Here is a 16300-nt window from a genome sequence, read left to right on the forward strand (position 1 = left end):
TCCTCCACCATTCAGTAGGTCTGAGAGTTCTCTGAGGGGCCCTTATCGGCACCACAAAGCTCAGAGTAGAGATGCAGAACCCTCCATCTGACACAGCTCCGTGTGGATTTTCATGCGAGGCAGATGTGTGCTCTCGCTAGTGCTGAGGCTGAAACAGAGCGTTTAAATGCAGATCAATGCAGAGGTTGACCCACTGGAAATGCTCTGGTAGTTCTAAGGCTGGCAGGGCAAGAGTGCAGTCTTCTAAAGGGTCCCTCTGGGGCCCAGGCTGCAGGCTACGGGAAAGTTTGGAGTTCAGTGTTCGTGAAGGGCTTCCTACAAAGAATGCTTTCCCACACAACTGCATCTGCATTTCTGAAGGGAAACCTTTTGATTATGCATCTTCTGAGCCTCAGTGCCAGATCACCAGGGATATTCTGTACTTAAAACAGCTCCCTCACTGCTCCCACTCAGCTCCACAGTGCCAACTGCAGTGATGCCTTGGGAGTTCTGGGGTCTTCATCACACAGACGACGTTTCCTGAGCATCTACTGTTGCCCGCCGGCATCCGGGACGCTGCAGTGAGCGAAAGCGACTGCGTTCTGCCCCCATCTTCACAGTCACCCAGAGGACGCCAGTCAGCGTGGGGGTGGTGTCGGGGAAGCAGTGCTTGAGCCACGGTCTCGGCGGCCGTGTGAATTCACCAGACGGGGGAGAACAGGGACCAGCAGGTGCAAAGACCTGACTGCCCCACCAAACAGAGCAGGGGGCGTTCCAGGAGGGCTAAGGTCAGCAGAGGTCGAACCAGAGGTCAAGGGAGAGTTTGCTGTAAGCTGAACCAGAGAGGCAGGCAGGGGTGAATTTCGTGTGTTAATTTGGCCAGGCTGTGGTGCCTAGTTGTTTGGGCAAACATGAGCTAGATGGTGCTATGAAGACAGTTTGTAGATATAATCAACATCTACAATCAATGTACTTTGTAAGTAAAGGAGGTTATTTTTCTAATGTGGAAGTGGGCCTCACAAAATCAGGTGAAGGCCTTAAGAAAGAAAAACTGAGGTTTTCTGGAAAGGAGGGAATTCTGCCTCAAGATTATAGCGTAACAATCCTGCTTTAAGTCTGCTTGCCTGACCTTCCTTAAAATAACTTCTCCCATCGCCCTCTCCCTCCACGGATGTGTGTGTGTGCATATGATATGGTCATGTTTCCCTGTTGGTCACTTTCTCTGGAGAATCCTGGCTGACACAGGACAGACCATAGAAGGCTTTGCAGGATTTGGGCAAAGTTGGATAGCTCTTCTCCAACAAGCTATAGGAGACGGAGGACTTTAAGCAGGCAGGGAGGCTGAAACAGTCAACACAGTCCTGCCCACAGCCAGGCTGGCACCCAGGGGCCAGGCGTCATCTGCTTCATGCTTCCCATCCTGCAGGGTCCTGAACCTCTTTCAGACAGGTGAGGATACTGTCGGCACCCCCAAATCCCAGTGGCCCTTCATGCGTTTCTTCAGCTGTTTGGCAGATGGGCGCATTTATGGAGCATGGCCTGCCCTACCCTTTGAAATGGGCTAGACTCAGGGTATTCCTTGACTATGGTCCTACAACAACCTTTCTCTAAATTCATTCATTCAACAAATATTTGAGGCTCTACCATGAGCTGAACACTACGCTATGGCTCCTCCATCCATGGGATTTTCCAGGCAAGAGTACTGGAATGGGTTGCCACTTCCTTCTCCAACTATGGGATATAGCAGGAAACAAAATTGGCAAACCCCCTGCTTCGTGCAGCGTACGGACATCACCAGTGCTGGTGACAGAGCCGACCAGTGTTATCAGGCCGAGCATAGCCTGTTGGGCCGAGGTGGCCAAAACTGAAAATAAGAGGACAGAATGGAGAGGTCAAGCAGCACAGCGCAACTTCCCAGGCTCCAGAGTCCAGCAGATCCTGGTTTCTGTACTTCTGCTCACCTCTCTGAACCTTAGTGTTCTCACCAACAAAATGGATGAAAGTACCCAGCAAAACACACGTTCACATCCCCAGCTTCAGAGGACAAATGAGATAATAGACCAGAGTCTCTATCCCAAAGCACTGTGGTATACATCTCAGCAAATGTTGGTGAGATTTGTTTTGGTTTTGTTAGTCTTCTTGTCACTGTGTTACCTGTGACAGGATAACACAGGTTAAGTAATTTTCCCAGAGCCACACAGCAAACCCAAGCCATAGGCCCACCCTCAGATGTGCCAGCCCCAGGGCCTACGGTAAAGATCCCAGCAAAGAGGCTTGGCATATTTGGGTATCTTAGTCCGGGTTTCATCTTAGATGCCTCAAGTTTGCTAAGTAATTGTAGCAAAACAACTGAAGAGAGTGAGAGAATGAGCTGAAGAAGAGGGTGGGAGATTACTGCCAGGCGAGGCCAGACTCCCCCCAGCCTCGCCCTCCCTGGGGGCTCAGTAGTCTCCCTCCAGCAGAGACGGCTTCTGGCCCAGTGCCTCCAGCAGCCTTGCTCACTTACCCAGCTCCTGCCTCCCAGCTTCCGTCTGTGCCACACTGTCCGCAAAACACTTCTGCAGGTGAGTGGGCGCCGGCCCAGTGCAGCCTGTCTCCCCTCTTTCAGCCTGAGCAGGCCCCGGAATCCCACCACCCCACAGCCTCCCTGCCCAGCAGAGAGAGCTGGAAGCCTCATCTCACTTGCCTGCCTCTCTACTGCCATCACCTGATGAGGGGCAGGGTCAGTGTCCACAGAGTGTAAGTGTCCTGCAGGTGATGCTGGGGAAGAGGCATTGGGGAAGTTTCCCCAAACACCAGCCCCTGCCCCTGTCTGCAATCATGGTCTCTCCTTGCACTTTGGATTTTAACTGTCTTCAGTCAGTCAGTTCAGTCGCTCAGTTGTGTCCTACTCTTTGCAACCCCATGGACTGCAGCACGCCAGACTTCCCTGTCCATCACCAACTCCCGGAGCCCACCCAAACCCATGTCCATTGAGTCAGTGATACCATCCAGCCATCTCATCCTCTGTCATCCCCTTCTCCTCCTGCCCTCAATCTTTCCCAGAATCAGGGTCTTCTCAGATGAGTCAGCTCTTTGCATCAGGTGGCCAAAGTATTGGAGTTTCAGCTTCAGCATGAGTCTTTCCAAAGAGTATTCAGGACTGATTTCCTTTCAGATTGACTGGACTCTCATGCGTCTCTCTTTAGCTGTCTCGAGGCTCCTGTTTGGGGTAGAGGGTGGCTTTATGTTTTGTTTCGTAGCTGCGCTGGGTCTTCGTTGCAGCACATAGTATCTTCCCTGTGGCATGTGGGATCTAGATCCCTGACCAGGGATCAAACCTGAGCCCTCTGATCTGAGTCTGGAGTTTCTTTTTCTATAAACTTTTTATTTTGCATTAAGGTATAGCCGATTAACAATACTGTGATAGTTTCAGGTGAACAGCAAAGGCACTCAGTCATACATGAACACGTATCCATTCTTCCCCAAAGGGAATGTGGAGTCTTACCCACTGAACCATCAGGGAAGTTCCAGGTTTGGACTTTTTAACTGAGTGATAATTAGCATTCTGTATTAGTTTCAGGTGTATACCATAGTGATTCAGTATTTTTATACATTATGAAATGATCACCCCAGTAAGGCCAGTTACTGCCCATCCTCATATACAATATTTTTCACTATGTTCTTTATGCTGTGCATCTCCTTCCCGTGACTTTTTTTTTTAATAGTCAAAAATGTGTGTCCCCTAACCCCTTCACTTACTTCATCTAGCCTCCCTCCCCTCTGGCAGCCACCAGTTCTCTGCATCTCTAAGTCTGTTTCTATTTTTTTTGTTTTGGTTTTTAGAGTCCACATTTAAGTGAAATCATAGTTTTTGGCCTTCTCTGTCTGACTTCTTTTAATTACATAATATCTACTGGGCCCATCCATGCTGCTCAAATGGCGGAATTTCACCCTTTTAAGGTTGAGTAGTATCCCTTGTATATGCGCACCTCATCGTCTTCATCCATCACCAGTCAGTGGACACCTGGTTTGCTTCCGTGTCTTTGCTGTGGTAAAGCAGGCAGCTGTGCCCATCGGGTACCCATATCTTTTCAAACCAGTGTTTCTCTTTTCTTTATATAACTACTCAGAAGTGGAGTTGCTAGATGTATGGTAGTTCTATTTTTAATTTGGCTCAATGATAAAGTACCTGCCTGATAATGCAGGAGATTTAGGTTTGATCCCTGGGTCGGGAAGATCCTTCTGAGAAGGAAACGGCAACTCCCTCCAGTATTCTTGAGTGGAAAATTCCATGGAAAAATCCATGAACACAGAAACCTGGCATGCTACAGTCCATGGAATGGCCAAGAGCTGAATACAACTGAGCAAATGGACACACACAAGTGACCCCTTTTCTCCACATCTTTTCTGACTCTTGTTGTTTCTTGACTCCTTTTTTTTTTTCAAATTTTAATTAATTAATTTTTGACTGCTCCGGGTCTTTGTTGCCGCGTATAGGTTTTCTCCAGCTGCAGCAGCTGGGGCTGTTCTCTAGTTGCAGCGCACAGACTTACTGCCGTGACTGCTCTTGTTGCAAAGCACAGGCAAGAGCTTCCGGTCGGTGCAGTGCTTCAACTCAGTAGCGGTGGCACACGGGCTTCGTTGCCCTGTGGTATGTGGAATCTTCCAGCACCGGAGATTAAACCCACGTCCCCTGCATGGGCAGAAGGATTCTTAACCACTAGACCACCAGGGAAGTCCCTTGCCTGTTTGGTAGCGGCCGTTCTGACGGGTGGATGAACTGACTGCCTTGTGATCTGCCCCACCGCAGACTGTCCTCCCCCGCCCGCCAGACTTGGCCTCCCCCACCTTCTTCCCTTCAACTTCACGGCCCTCCCCAGGCCCCACGCTCCTGCGGGCACCGCGTCCTTGGCTGCATCTTTCTGCAGTAAGCCAGCAGCATTCTCTATCGTAGCGTCTTGTTCCTTTCCTTCAGAACACACATTACAGTTCGTAATCTTCATTACTTTGTGTGTGTGTGTCTCTCTCCTTCTTCCCCTCCACCTCTTCCATGACCCCATACACACGTTAAATTTTTAAATGCCAGAAAATAGGCACCACCTCAGCCTTATTCACCAGTATATACAGTACCTGGTACATTTCAGTTTTCCAGTAAATATTTCTGCCTGAATAAACGACGATATCAGTGAACACGTTTGTCTTAGCTCCTCTGCCTGAGGGCATAATCTAAATGTGTGTGCGTGTGCACATGAGCGCGTGTGCGTGCACGTGTGTGTGTGCGTGCACGTGTGTGTGTGTGCGCGTGCGCGCGTGTGGCTGAATTTTACGCAGATGGTCAAGCTCCCAGAAGGCAGAAATGGGGTCTGGCTCATGTTTGTATCTCCCCCAGCATCTAGCAGAGTAGTTCTCAGCACAGAATAGATACACAGCAGAACCTGAGGATCAAAGGGACATTAACCCAACATGCCGAGGCAACCAGAGGCCACGTGGGGCCCTCCCTAGCGTTCTGTGCCGTGAGGATCCCTTGGGGCCAGTCACGGGGATAAAGTCAATTGGCCTTAAGTTATGATGCTACCTGTTTCAACTTGTCCTTAGAGCTAAGCCCCGTTTGGTCATTGACTAACTGGCATGTGCGTGCTGCTTGCTCAGTCGTGTCCGACTCTCTGTGACCCCCTGGACCATAGCCCACCAGGCTCTGTCCATGGGATTCTGCAGGCAAGAACACTGGAGTGGGTTGCCATGCCCTCCTCCAGGGGATCTTCCTGACCCAGGGATTGAACCTGCCTCCCCTGCATCTCCAGCATTGCAGGTGGACTCTTTACCCACTGAGCCACCTGGGAAACATTGACAAACTTACCCGTATCCTGTTTTAACCTATTTTGTCCCAGTCATTCATTTTGTGATGGGTCTACTGGAAGCCTGGCAGTGTGCTGCTGCTGCTGCCGCCAAGTTGCTTCAGTCGTGTCCGACTCTGTGCAACCCCCAGAGACGGCAGCCCACCAGGCTCCCCCGTCCCTGCGATTCTCCAGGCAAGAACGCTGGAGTGGGTTGCCATTTCCTTCTCCAATGCATGAAAGTGAAAAGTGAAAGTGAAGTCGCTCAGTCATGTCCGACCCTCAGCGACCCCATGGACTGCAGCCTTCCAGGCTCCTCCGTCCATGGGATTTTCCAGGTGAGAGTACTGGAGTGGGGTGCCACTGCCTTCTCTGCACCTCATTACTCAAGATGTGGTCTGTAGACCAGGAGCTCCGCCATCTCCCAGGAGCCTATCAGAAGCGCAGACTCTCCAACCTGAAGGCAGACGTAGTAGATCAGAATCTGCCTTTTAGGAAGATGCCGGGTGATTTACGTGTACACTGCAGGTTGAGAAGTCCTGCTCTAGAGAAAGACAGACACAGTGTTTGCCTTCATGGAGCCCAAGGCGGGCAGAGCATCAGTGAAGAGCAGCAGCTGGAGGTTGACTATTAATGAGAGAAGAAAAAACTCAGAGAGCTTTGTATCAAGGGAAGCTCACCCAGGAGATCAGAGCAGGCATTAAAAACCACCTGAAAGTTTTGCTATTTTGTCCTTAAAGCAGCAGGAATCTCAGGGAAAAGGGTTTACAGCAAGGGTGGGAATGAATGAATTGGCCCACGTCCCCTCTCAAGGGTAGCAATTACCTTTGTGATTCATCCTCAAACAAGACTGCCTTCTCTGTCTTCAGCCACATTCATGTGTCTGATGAGTAGGGCGGTACAGGACCCCAAAGTCCAGGCAGGTCTAGGCTCAGCCTCTGTCTGTCCAGGAGGAGTCTCCTGTTGATGCACCCTCATTCTGAACCCTGGCCCTTCCTGTGTGGTCATCCTGCTGCGGACCATGCGCAGGGTTTCAGGTACATGTCTATTTCCTCAGTTTTGAGATGCACATCGGAGATGCTTAACATGGAATTAGGATTCTGAAGGTGAATCCTGACTCAGCTCTCCACACCCTCCAGTAGCTAAGTAGAGGCCACAGGGAACTGTGGTAAAGACTGGAGTCAGAGAGAACTGGGTTCAAGTCCTAACTCAGCCATTGCTCACGTTGTGACCTTGGGCAAGTGTTTTAACCTCTCTGAACTTCTGTCAGAATCTGTGAATCCCTGACATGTTAAGGATATTGTGAGGGCCAGGTACAATGTGCGTGCTTTATTCAACAAATAATTTCTTGAACACCTACTGTGTGCCACTCTGTATACTGTCTGGGGCCTTCAGTTCAGTTCAATCGCTCAGTCGTGTCCGACTCTTTGCAACCCCATGAACTGCAGCATGCCAGGCCTCCCTGTCCATAGCCAACTCCCAGAGTTTACTCAAACTCATGTCCACTGAGTCCGTGATGCCATCCAACCATCTCATCCTCTGTCATCCCCTTCTCCTCCTGCCCCCAATCCCTCCCAGCATCAGGGTCTTTTCCAATGAGTCAACTCTTTGCATCAGGTGGCCAAAGTATTGGAGTTTCAGCTTCAGTATCAGTCCTTCCAATGAATACTCAGGACTGATCTCCTTTAGGATGGACTGGTTGGATCTCCTTGCAGTCCAAGGGACTCTCAAGAGTCTTCTCCAACACCACAATTCAAAAGCATCTATTCTTTGGCACTCAGCTTTCTTTTGGTCCAACTCTCACATCCACACATGACTGGTGGAAAAACCGTAGCTTTGTCTAGACAGACATTTGTTGACAAAGTAATGTCTCTGCTTTTTAATATACTATCTAGGTTGGTCATAACTTTTCTTCCAAGGAGTAAGTGGCTTTTAATTTCATGGCTGCAGTCATCATCTGCAGTGATTTTGGAGCCCAAGAAAATAAAGTCAACCACTGTTTTCCCATCTATTTGCCATGAAGTGATGGGACCAGATGCCATGATCTCAGTTTTCTAAATGTTGAGCTTTAGGCCAACTTTTCACTCTCTTCTTTCACTTTCATCAAGAGGCTTTTTAGTTCTTCTTCACTTTCTGCCATAAGGGTGGTGTCATCTGCATATCTGAGGTTACTTATACTGCTCCTGGAAATCTTGATTCCAGCTTGTGCTTCATCCAGCCCAGCATTTCTCATGATGTACTCTGCATAGAAGTTAAATAAGCAGGGTGACAATATTCAGCCTTGACATACTCCTTTCCCTACTTAGAACCAGTCTGTTGTTCCATGTCCAGTTCTAACTGTTGCTTCCTAACCTGCATACAGATTTCTCAAGAGGCAGGTCAGGTGGTCTGGTATTCCCATCTCTTTCAGAATTTTCCAGAGTTTGTTGTGGTCCACACAATCAAATGCTTTGGCATAGTCAATAAAGCAGAAATAGATATTTTTCTGGAACTCTCTTGCTTTTTCGATGACCCAGCAGATGTTGGCAATTTGATCTCTGGTTCCTCTGCCTTTTCTAAATCCAGCTTGAAGTTCACGATTCACATACTGTTGAAGCCTGGCTTGGAGAATTTTGAGCATTACTTTGCTAGCATGTGAGATCCATGCAATTGTGTGGTAGCTTGAGCATTCTTTGGCATTGTCTTTCTTTGGGATTGGAATGAAAATTGACCTTTTCCAGTCCTGTGGCCACTGCTGAGTTTTCCAAATTTACTGGCGTATTGAGTGCAGCACTTTCACAGCATCATCTTTTAGGATTTAAAATAGCTCAACTGGAATTCCATCACGTCCACTAGCTTTGTTCATAGTGATGCTTCCTAAGGCCCACTTGACTTCGCATTCCAAAATGTCTGGCTCTAGGTTGGTGATCACACCATCGTGATTATCTCGGTCATGAAGATCTTTTTTGTACAGTTCTTTTGTGTATTCTTGCCACCTCTTCTTAATATCTTCTGCTTCTGTTAGATCCATACTATTTGTGTCCTTTATTGTGTCCTTCTTTGCATGAAATGTTCCCTTGGTGTCTCTAATTTTCTTGAAGAGATCTAGACAAGAGCCCTGCCATCATGGAGGTTAGCAGCCCAGTGGAAAAGCACCCTTAGTTGAACAGTCATGCAAATATTAGATGACAAATGTAGTTTGTGCTTTGAAGTGGGGAGGAGATGACTATGAGAGAGCAAACCAGAGACCCAGTCCAGCCTGGGAAATCACAGGAGGCATCTCTTTGCCCAGCATGACTCTGCACCTCTCTTTCAGGTACCTGGAAGGAAACCACTTAACAGCTGTGCCCAAGGAGCTATCCAGCCTCCGACATCTGACACTCATGTAAGGAGCCCAGCATCAGTGGGACATCAGTGGGATGTTTAGTTTTCTCTCCTAGGGGAGCTTAAGAAACGGGTGCGGAGGAAGGGGAGGATGGCACTGCAGCCGTTGGTGTGTTCCTGCCCTTCTCCCCCTGGGTGGAGCAGCGGGAGACAGCTAGGAAGAACAGGCCAACCAGATACGCCGGGCCTCACCCGGTGAGGACTGCACACAGAAGCACCCAGAGCCCAGCCTCCGTAGCCACCTGCATCACCTCCCTCCTTGCCTTTGGAGCCTCTGACCTTCCGGGCTCCCAATTAAATTCCTGAGATCCCTTAGTCTTCAGAGTCTTGCAAGCAGTGGCTGCACTCAGGATGGCCAAAAGCACACATTTGCCTTTTCTTCTTCCTGCTTCTTTAGTTACTCCATAAATGTTCTAAGTTGTTTGTTGTATAGTCGCTAAATCATGTCTATCTCTTTTGCGACTTCATGGACTGTAGCCCTTCAGGCTCCTCTGTCCATGGGATTTTCCAGGCAAGAATACTGGAGTGGGTTGCCATTTCCTTCTCCAGGGCATCTTCCCAACCCAGGGAGATAGTTCAAATTGAGACTCCTTCAGGTGGGAACTGCCACTGTCTCCAAATCTGCCAAAACCCAGGAAAACCCCTGAAGGAGGAGCAGGGCTGCTAGGCGTGAGTGGGTCTCAGGAAGCTGGCTGGTCCATGAGCTCTGTCTCTCAACAGCCTCACTGCCTCGCCAAGAGGGCAGGCAGGATCCCTGGGCAAGTGGTAGTTGAAAGATGCCCCATGTGCTAAGGGGCAGGGAGCCCTGGAGCAATGGCCCTGGACCTCAGCTGATGATAGGAATCATCACAATACTTTAGGCTTTGTTTTAAACACTGATGCTCAAGCCCTCACTGGACTAATTAAATCAGAGTATCTGGCCATGAAACTCAGGTCTCGGAGGACATAAAGGTGATGCTAATGTACAGCTGATGCTGAAAACCGCTGCTCTGAATAGGTATCCTTGGTGAGAAGCTGGAGCTTGCAGTTGGCAGAGGATCACACTCCCACCAACCTCATTCCCTCTAAGAAAGAGTGTGATAAGATGGGAGAAAATGAATGCTGGGAGAGAGGGAAAGTGGAGGGACTGTGAAAGCAAGAACTGATCAAGGGGAATAAAAAGCTCTAGAACAAGAGAAAATTGTTATCTTGTGTATTATGTTTCACTGGTAGAATAAATTTGATGAGTAGACAGCTGTATAAATGGATGAATGAATAAATGGCAGTTGCTTGAATGACTGATTGAATAAATCTTCAATTAAAAATGAACATTTGTACTAATGAGTGGATAGGTGAATAGATGGATGGGTGGATAGATGGATGGATGGGCAGATGGGCAGCGAAGTGAACAGGTAGATGGACAGATGAATGGGCTGATGGATAGATGGGCTGATGGACAGATGGGAGGATGCATAGATGGGTGGATGGATGGGTTGGGTAGATGGATGGATAGGCAGACAGAAGGTTGGACTAATGGACAGCTCAGTGAATGAGCAGATGGGTGGACAGACAGATGGGCAGATGGGTGGATGAATGGGCAGATTGTCACATGGATGGATGAGCTGATGGACAGATGGACTGATGGACATATAGGAAGATAGGATGGCTGGATACATGGATGGACTGGAAGATAAGTGGATAGACAGACGGACAGGTAGATGGATGGATGGGTGGATAAACATGGGATGAGATGGGAAGATGGGTGGATGGACATATGGACAGGTGGGTGGATGGATAGATGGGTGAGTGGGTGAATGAATGAATGGATGGATGCTTGGGAGGCACATGTGCATGTGTGGAGGTTGGGAAAACCCCCTTCGCATGCAACTAACAATTCAATGTGACCCTTCTGTCTTCTTTTCCTAGTGACCTAAGCAACAACAGCATTGGCATGCTGACCAACTATACCTTCAGCAACATGTCTCACCTCTCCACCCTGTGAGTACAGAGAGCTACTGTGTTTAACATGGGCTTGGCACAAAGTGCCTCCTTCCCCTGTCCCTCAGGCTTACGTCCTCTGCTCTAGTGATCCTCAGGATGGTGGCTGACCCAGCACAGGGCAGACCTTCATCATCAGAAAGAAAGCAAAATAGGTCATAACTCTGGGCAGGTAGAAAGGGGTTGGCACCTAATTGCTTCTGAAGTTCGTGTCTGGAATACCTTCTGTGATTTGTGAAGTTTCCCTACTCAATTATATTTTGCTCAGACCCATTTGGACTTCCCTTGTGGCTCAGACAGTAAAGCATCTGCCTACAATGCGGGAGACCTGGGTTCAATCCCTGGGTCAGGAAGATCTCCTGGAGAAGGAAATGGCAACCCACTCCAGTATTCTTGCCTGGAAAATCCCATGGATGGAGGAGCCTGGTGGGCTTCAGTCCACAGGGTCGTGAAGAGTCAGACACAACTGAGTGACTTCACTTTCAGACCCATTTATTGCCCATTAGCTCTGTGCACTGTGAGCACTCACCATCTGACAATAGAAGGAGATGACAGCAAAGTTGGTCAGGGGGCCAGCCTGCTAGGAGCCCAGGAGGAAATGGGGAGATGAAACCGTGAGCTTCCTGGAGTGGCAGGGGATGCTTCTCTTCCCTTTATCCTTAGGGTACTTTCTGCCAGTTTATTAAATTGGAGAAGATAAAGAAACCATTTGCTTTGGCTGGTGCACAGTGTGGACTCATGCATGCGGCAATAGCTGAGACTAGGAGGGGCCAACAGAGCCTGTGTGTCCTTTTCCACAGGATCCTGAGCTACAACCGGCTGCGGTGCATCCCCGTCCACTCCTTCAACGGGCTGCGGTCCCTCCGAGTGCTGTGAGTACCCCAGTGAGCCGCCTTTGACTTATACTTCACTGGTAATGGCAGACAGGACTGAGCACCCTATTCCCTGCTTGCCTTTACTCAAAGCCTGTGTCCCTCCCCACCCAACACTTGTAATTTGCCCCATGGGGCAGAGAGAGCTCATGCTTAGGAGCCAATCATTCCTGGTTCCAGCCCACGTGCTCTTGAGCAACCTGGCACACATCACTAACCCCTCTTGAGTTCCTACTTCTTTATGTGCAAAACGGGATCCATAGCACCTGCCTTGCAACAATTAGGATCTGTAGTTACATGTGATTATACTCCGCATCCCAGCAGAGCCCAGTAGGCAGCACTTGGCCTCTCTTCTGATGGTCATTATTTCACAGCCAGCCCCCTTGGCTTCAGAAGGGCCATGTTAACAAAGCAAACCTCTGCAAGGAAACTGAGCTCCTGCCTCAGAGAGCCCAAGCTGGGAGCCAGAGGCCAGGGCCCGTGCACACACAGCTGTCTGTTTGGAACAGAGTTGACTCACAGAGCTCTTCAAAGTTTTAATAAGTTGTTAACATTGAAATATCAGGAGGTTTTTTCCTATCAATCCTGACTTCTATATACGCTCTTGGAAAATGGAGAGACCTGGCCCTCCCAGCTTCCCCTCTGCGTTCCTGCAGGGCTGAGCAGTCTCTGTGCAGTCAACAGCCTCCACACCAACGCCCCCCTCAACTTAGCTCCATAGCCTGGCTGGGCTACGCACGGGTAGGGGACAGCCAGCGGAGGCAGGTGACCTCTGAGCAAAGGCGAGATGGCCGTAGGGTCCCTTGCTTTCCAGGCATGGCTCTGCCCCTCCCCAGATGTGTGTCTTCTCATCCATGAAATCACATAACGAGGGCAATTGCCTCACCGAGTCTTATGAGGATTAAATGAGATACTGTGTGTAAAGCACTCAGCACAGCTCCGTCCATGAGGAACACTTTATATGCATTTGTTATGGCTGTTTTCACATCAACACTTGCAACAGCAGGACTGGCACCTCACTGCCACCCCTCGCCCTGGGCCCTTTGTCACCTGATTTTTGTGCTTTGCCATATTGCACCTGTTTTCTTGGCAAGGGAGGATCCTTTGAATGATATTCCTGTGAGAAGAGAGATGCCAAACACTCTGCTCCCAAACCTATCAATTCTTACCCTTTTGGACTGTTACAACTATAATAGTCATAGCCATATTTTACAGGGCTTTTTGTGGTCATTGCCTCATGGAATCTTCTGCAAACAATGTTGTGAGAGTGAGAGAGTTATACCCATTTTAAAGATAGGAAAACTGAGGCCCAGATTGGTAACATCACTGGACCGAAATTCAGCGGTCAGGAGATTGCAGAATCAAGCCTTCTGACTCAGAGCCCCAGGATCCTTCCCAGGACCCAGTGATGGTCAGCAGACAGCACCCAACAAGTGGGTCCGTTCATGAGCCTCCAAGCTGATGTGATTTATTGAGGCCCACAAAACACCAGTGTCAGCGACAACTCCCACCACATGTCATCTGTGCTGTTATTAAAGATCAATTCTCTAGGGGCAAAAAAGTGCCCGCGCTGACAGTGTGCAATCTGTTATTGTCACTTATTTATTATCCAGCTTCCCAGGGGAGCTGGAGAATACAAACATCAGCAAAACCATTTCCCTGTTTCCACTTGAACACAGTGGGGCTTGTCTCACTGGCCGGGACTACGGCTGGACCTGCTCCCCACCACCCCTCAATCCCAGCTTATTGACCCCCCACAAGTCTTCTAGTTCTGGGCGTAGATGGGCTGCCATGGGTGGGACCCACCATCTCAGTGGGGTCTGTGTACATGTGTTCATCATTAGAGCCATTCTGGTTGGGGCAGCTCAATGTGTGGAAGGGAGAAAGAGGTTTGCCTGTCCATCTGTCTGTCGACCAGGGTGGTGGGGTGCACAGAACCCCCTGTCCAGGATTTCCTGCTTCCTCAGCACCTCGTTGGTGTCATTCCAGGACCAGAGCTGTCATTAGTTCACCAGGAGTCCACAGACACATCCAACACACTTACGTTTGTCTCTTGACTTCAGAACGGGTAGGCTTTTCGCAGCGTCATTTTAGAATGATGGGCTCTTGTACAGAAAAGGGGATCTTAGAGGCTCTCATCCAAACTGTCTACCTCAGTGGGGAGCAACCATTCTCTACATAAGGGCCACAGCAGGAAAAATTAAAATGTTTATGGGCTACATTTCTTTTACAATATTTGTATCCTTTCTTACAGTAATTGCACACCTAGGAATTTCTTACGAAAAAATAATCCAAAAAGAGAGAAAGGTTCTCTGCATTAAGACCTTAGTTGCACTGTTATTTTTAACCTAAATTTTAAATATTACTCAGAAGGGCCATAGTGGGAATATATAAGGAAAGAATGGTGCAACCGGTCAATGAAGTACAGTTATTAAAAGAGATAAAGAGGAAAACTAGAGAGCAGAGTGGGAGCCTGTTTACTGCACAGCATTATATGAAAAATTAAACCTAATTTGTGTATATGTTACAATTATAACTGGTAAACATTGATAACCACAAAGGACTATAACGGAGCATGGGTAAATGAAAAGAACCATTTAAGGCTAACTTGGTAACATCAAGTCATTTCTGTAATAAATGAAGACAGAGGTAAAGATGAATAAAAGTAGTAACATTTATAATTCAGAGGGGTGGGAAACAAAGTAGGCTTTTTTTTAAGGTTTTTTTGGGCACTGGGTCTTCAGAGCTGGACACCTTCTCAGTTGTGGCGAGCGGGGGCCACTCTTGGTTGCAGTGTGGTGCTTCTCCTTGCTCTAGGCGTGCGGACTTCAGTGGTTGCAGCACCTGGGCTCAGTAGTTGCAGCTCACAGACTCTAGAGTGTGGGCTCAGAAGTTGAGGTGCACAGGCTTCGTTGCTCCAAGGCATGTGGAATCTTCCCAGACCAGGTATCAAATCTGTGTCCCCTGCATTGGCAGATGGTTTCTTATCTACTGCACCACCAGAGAAGTCCAAGATAGGCTTTAAAATAAGCACTTGTAGTATCAGTAGCTGCATGTGGACATTCGTATATTCCTTTCTCACATCTAAAGGATTCCATTAACTTGACTAAAACTTCAGAAATGATCCAAGACGCAGGGATACTGGCCGTTTGGGATGAAGAAGGAGGATGAGCAGCAAGGTCTAGCTATAGAAAAAGGCCAAAAAGTGTTCTGGAAAGCAGGAAGAAAGACCTGACATTTATGAGAGCGGAGAGAGAGAGAGGCAAGGTTGAGAGAAGAGAAACGGAGTTTGTGTGTGTGTTGGCAGGTGGATATGAATATATTTCAGATAGTACATTTGTCGAGAAGCTTTGGAGTACAAAATATTGTGTGAAAATACGCTTTTCCTACCTGACTCCTAATCGAAAAATAGCTGGAAGAGAACTTTCCCCCAGACATGTTAGACCTTGGGGGATCCTCCTGTTCCCTGATCTTTGCCCCACCCCGAGCCACACGCGTTGAGTGCGTGTGGTCCCAGCTGTCATCCCCCAGTCACAGGAGGGCCACCTGGAATCAGTGCCGGGAGGACTGTGACAGTGTGGGCTTGTGAGGGAGCAAGCGGGCTGTTGTCATTCATCATCCTCTGTATTTTTAGCTCCTAGTCCCTGAAGTAAGTCCCTGTTCTTGCTGCGTACGCACCCAGGGCTATTCTTCACTGCTCAGCTGACTGTATGGACCCTCCCTGCAACATCTCTGTGAAGGGCCCCATTTGCCCTCTGCTTGATTACCCTCAGAGACCAAGAACTCACTCCCTTCCAGACAACCATATTCCTGGTTTTTGGCTGTGTGACATGTGGGATCTTAGTCCCCTTTGCCCACTGCAGCAGAAGTGTGCAGTCTTAACCACTGGACCACCAGGGAAGTTCCCGGCTGGTGACCAGATATTGAACATCAGACAGTCCTGGAGACCCAAAAGGTGACTCCTTGTGACCTTCAAACTATGGTCCTAGTTTGGCCCTTTTTGGTGCCACACACAAAAAAATAAGTTTAATTATGAGTTTTAGAAATCAGGAGTGAGTCTCAGAAATTATCCTGTCCAAACCATTCATTTATAAGACAAGGAGACAGATTCAGAAAGGTTGAATGCCTTGCTCAAGGCATTTATTTATTTATTTATTTATTTATTCATTCTTTCCTGAATGCCCACTGTGAGTTAGTGCTGTGCTCAACACTGGGAGGAAGGAGGTGGAAATAGCGAAGGTAGCAGTTTATGCTTTCAGAGAGCACAAGGGGACACAGAGCAACTGCAAGTAC

The 16300-nt window shown here is 48.5% G+C and overlaps 1 protein-coding gene across 1 annotated transcript in view; it reads left to right on the top strand.

The window, feature by feature from the left end:
• The window catches only part of SLIT3 (slit guidance ligand 3), a 729977-nt gene that overhangs the window by 653497 nt on the left and 60180 nt on the right, over window positions 1-16300 (top strand). Inside the window, exons 21-23 of the mRNA XM_040262791.1 lie at window positions 9091-9159; window positions 11064-11135; window positions 11936-12007. Of these exons, the coding sequence (XP_040118725.1) occupies window positions 9091-9159; window positions 11064-11135; window positions 11936-12007 (213 nt within the window). The remainder of the gene's footprint in view (window positions 1-9090; window positions 9160-11063; window positions 11136-11935; window positions 12008-16300) is intronic.

This window comes from Oryx dammah, unplaced genomic scaffold (assembly GCF_014754425.2).
Source record: "Oryx dammah isolate SB20612 unplaced genomic scaffold, SCBI_Odam_1.1 HiC_scaffold_20, whole genome shotgun sequence".
NCBI classification, from domain to species: Eukaryota; Metazoa; Chordata; class Mammalia; order Artiodactyla; family Bovidae; genus Oryx; species Oryx dammah.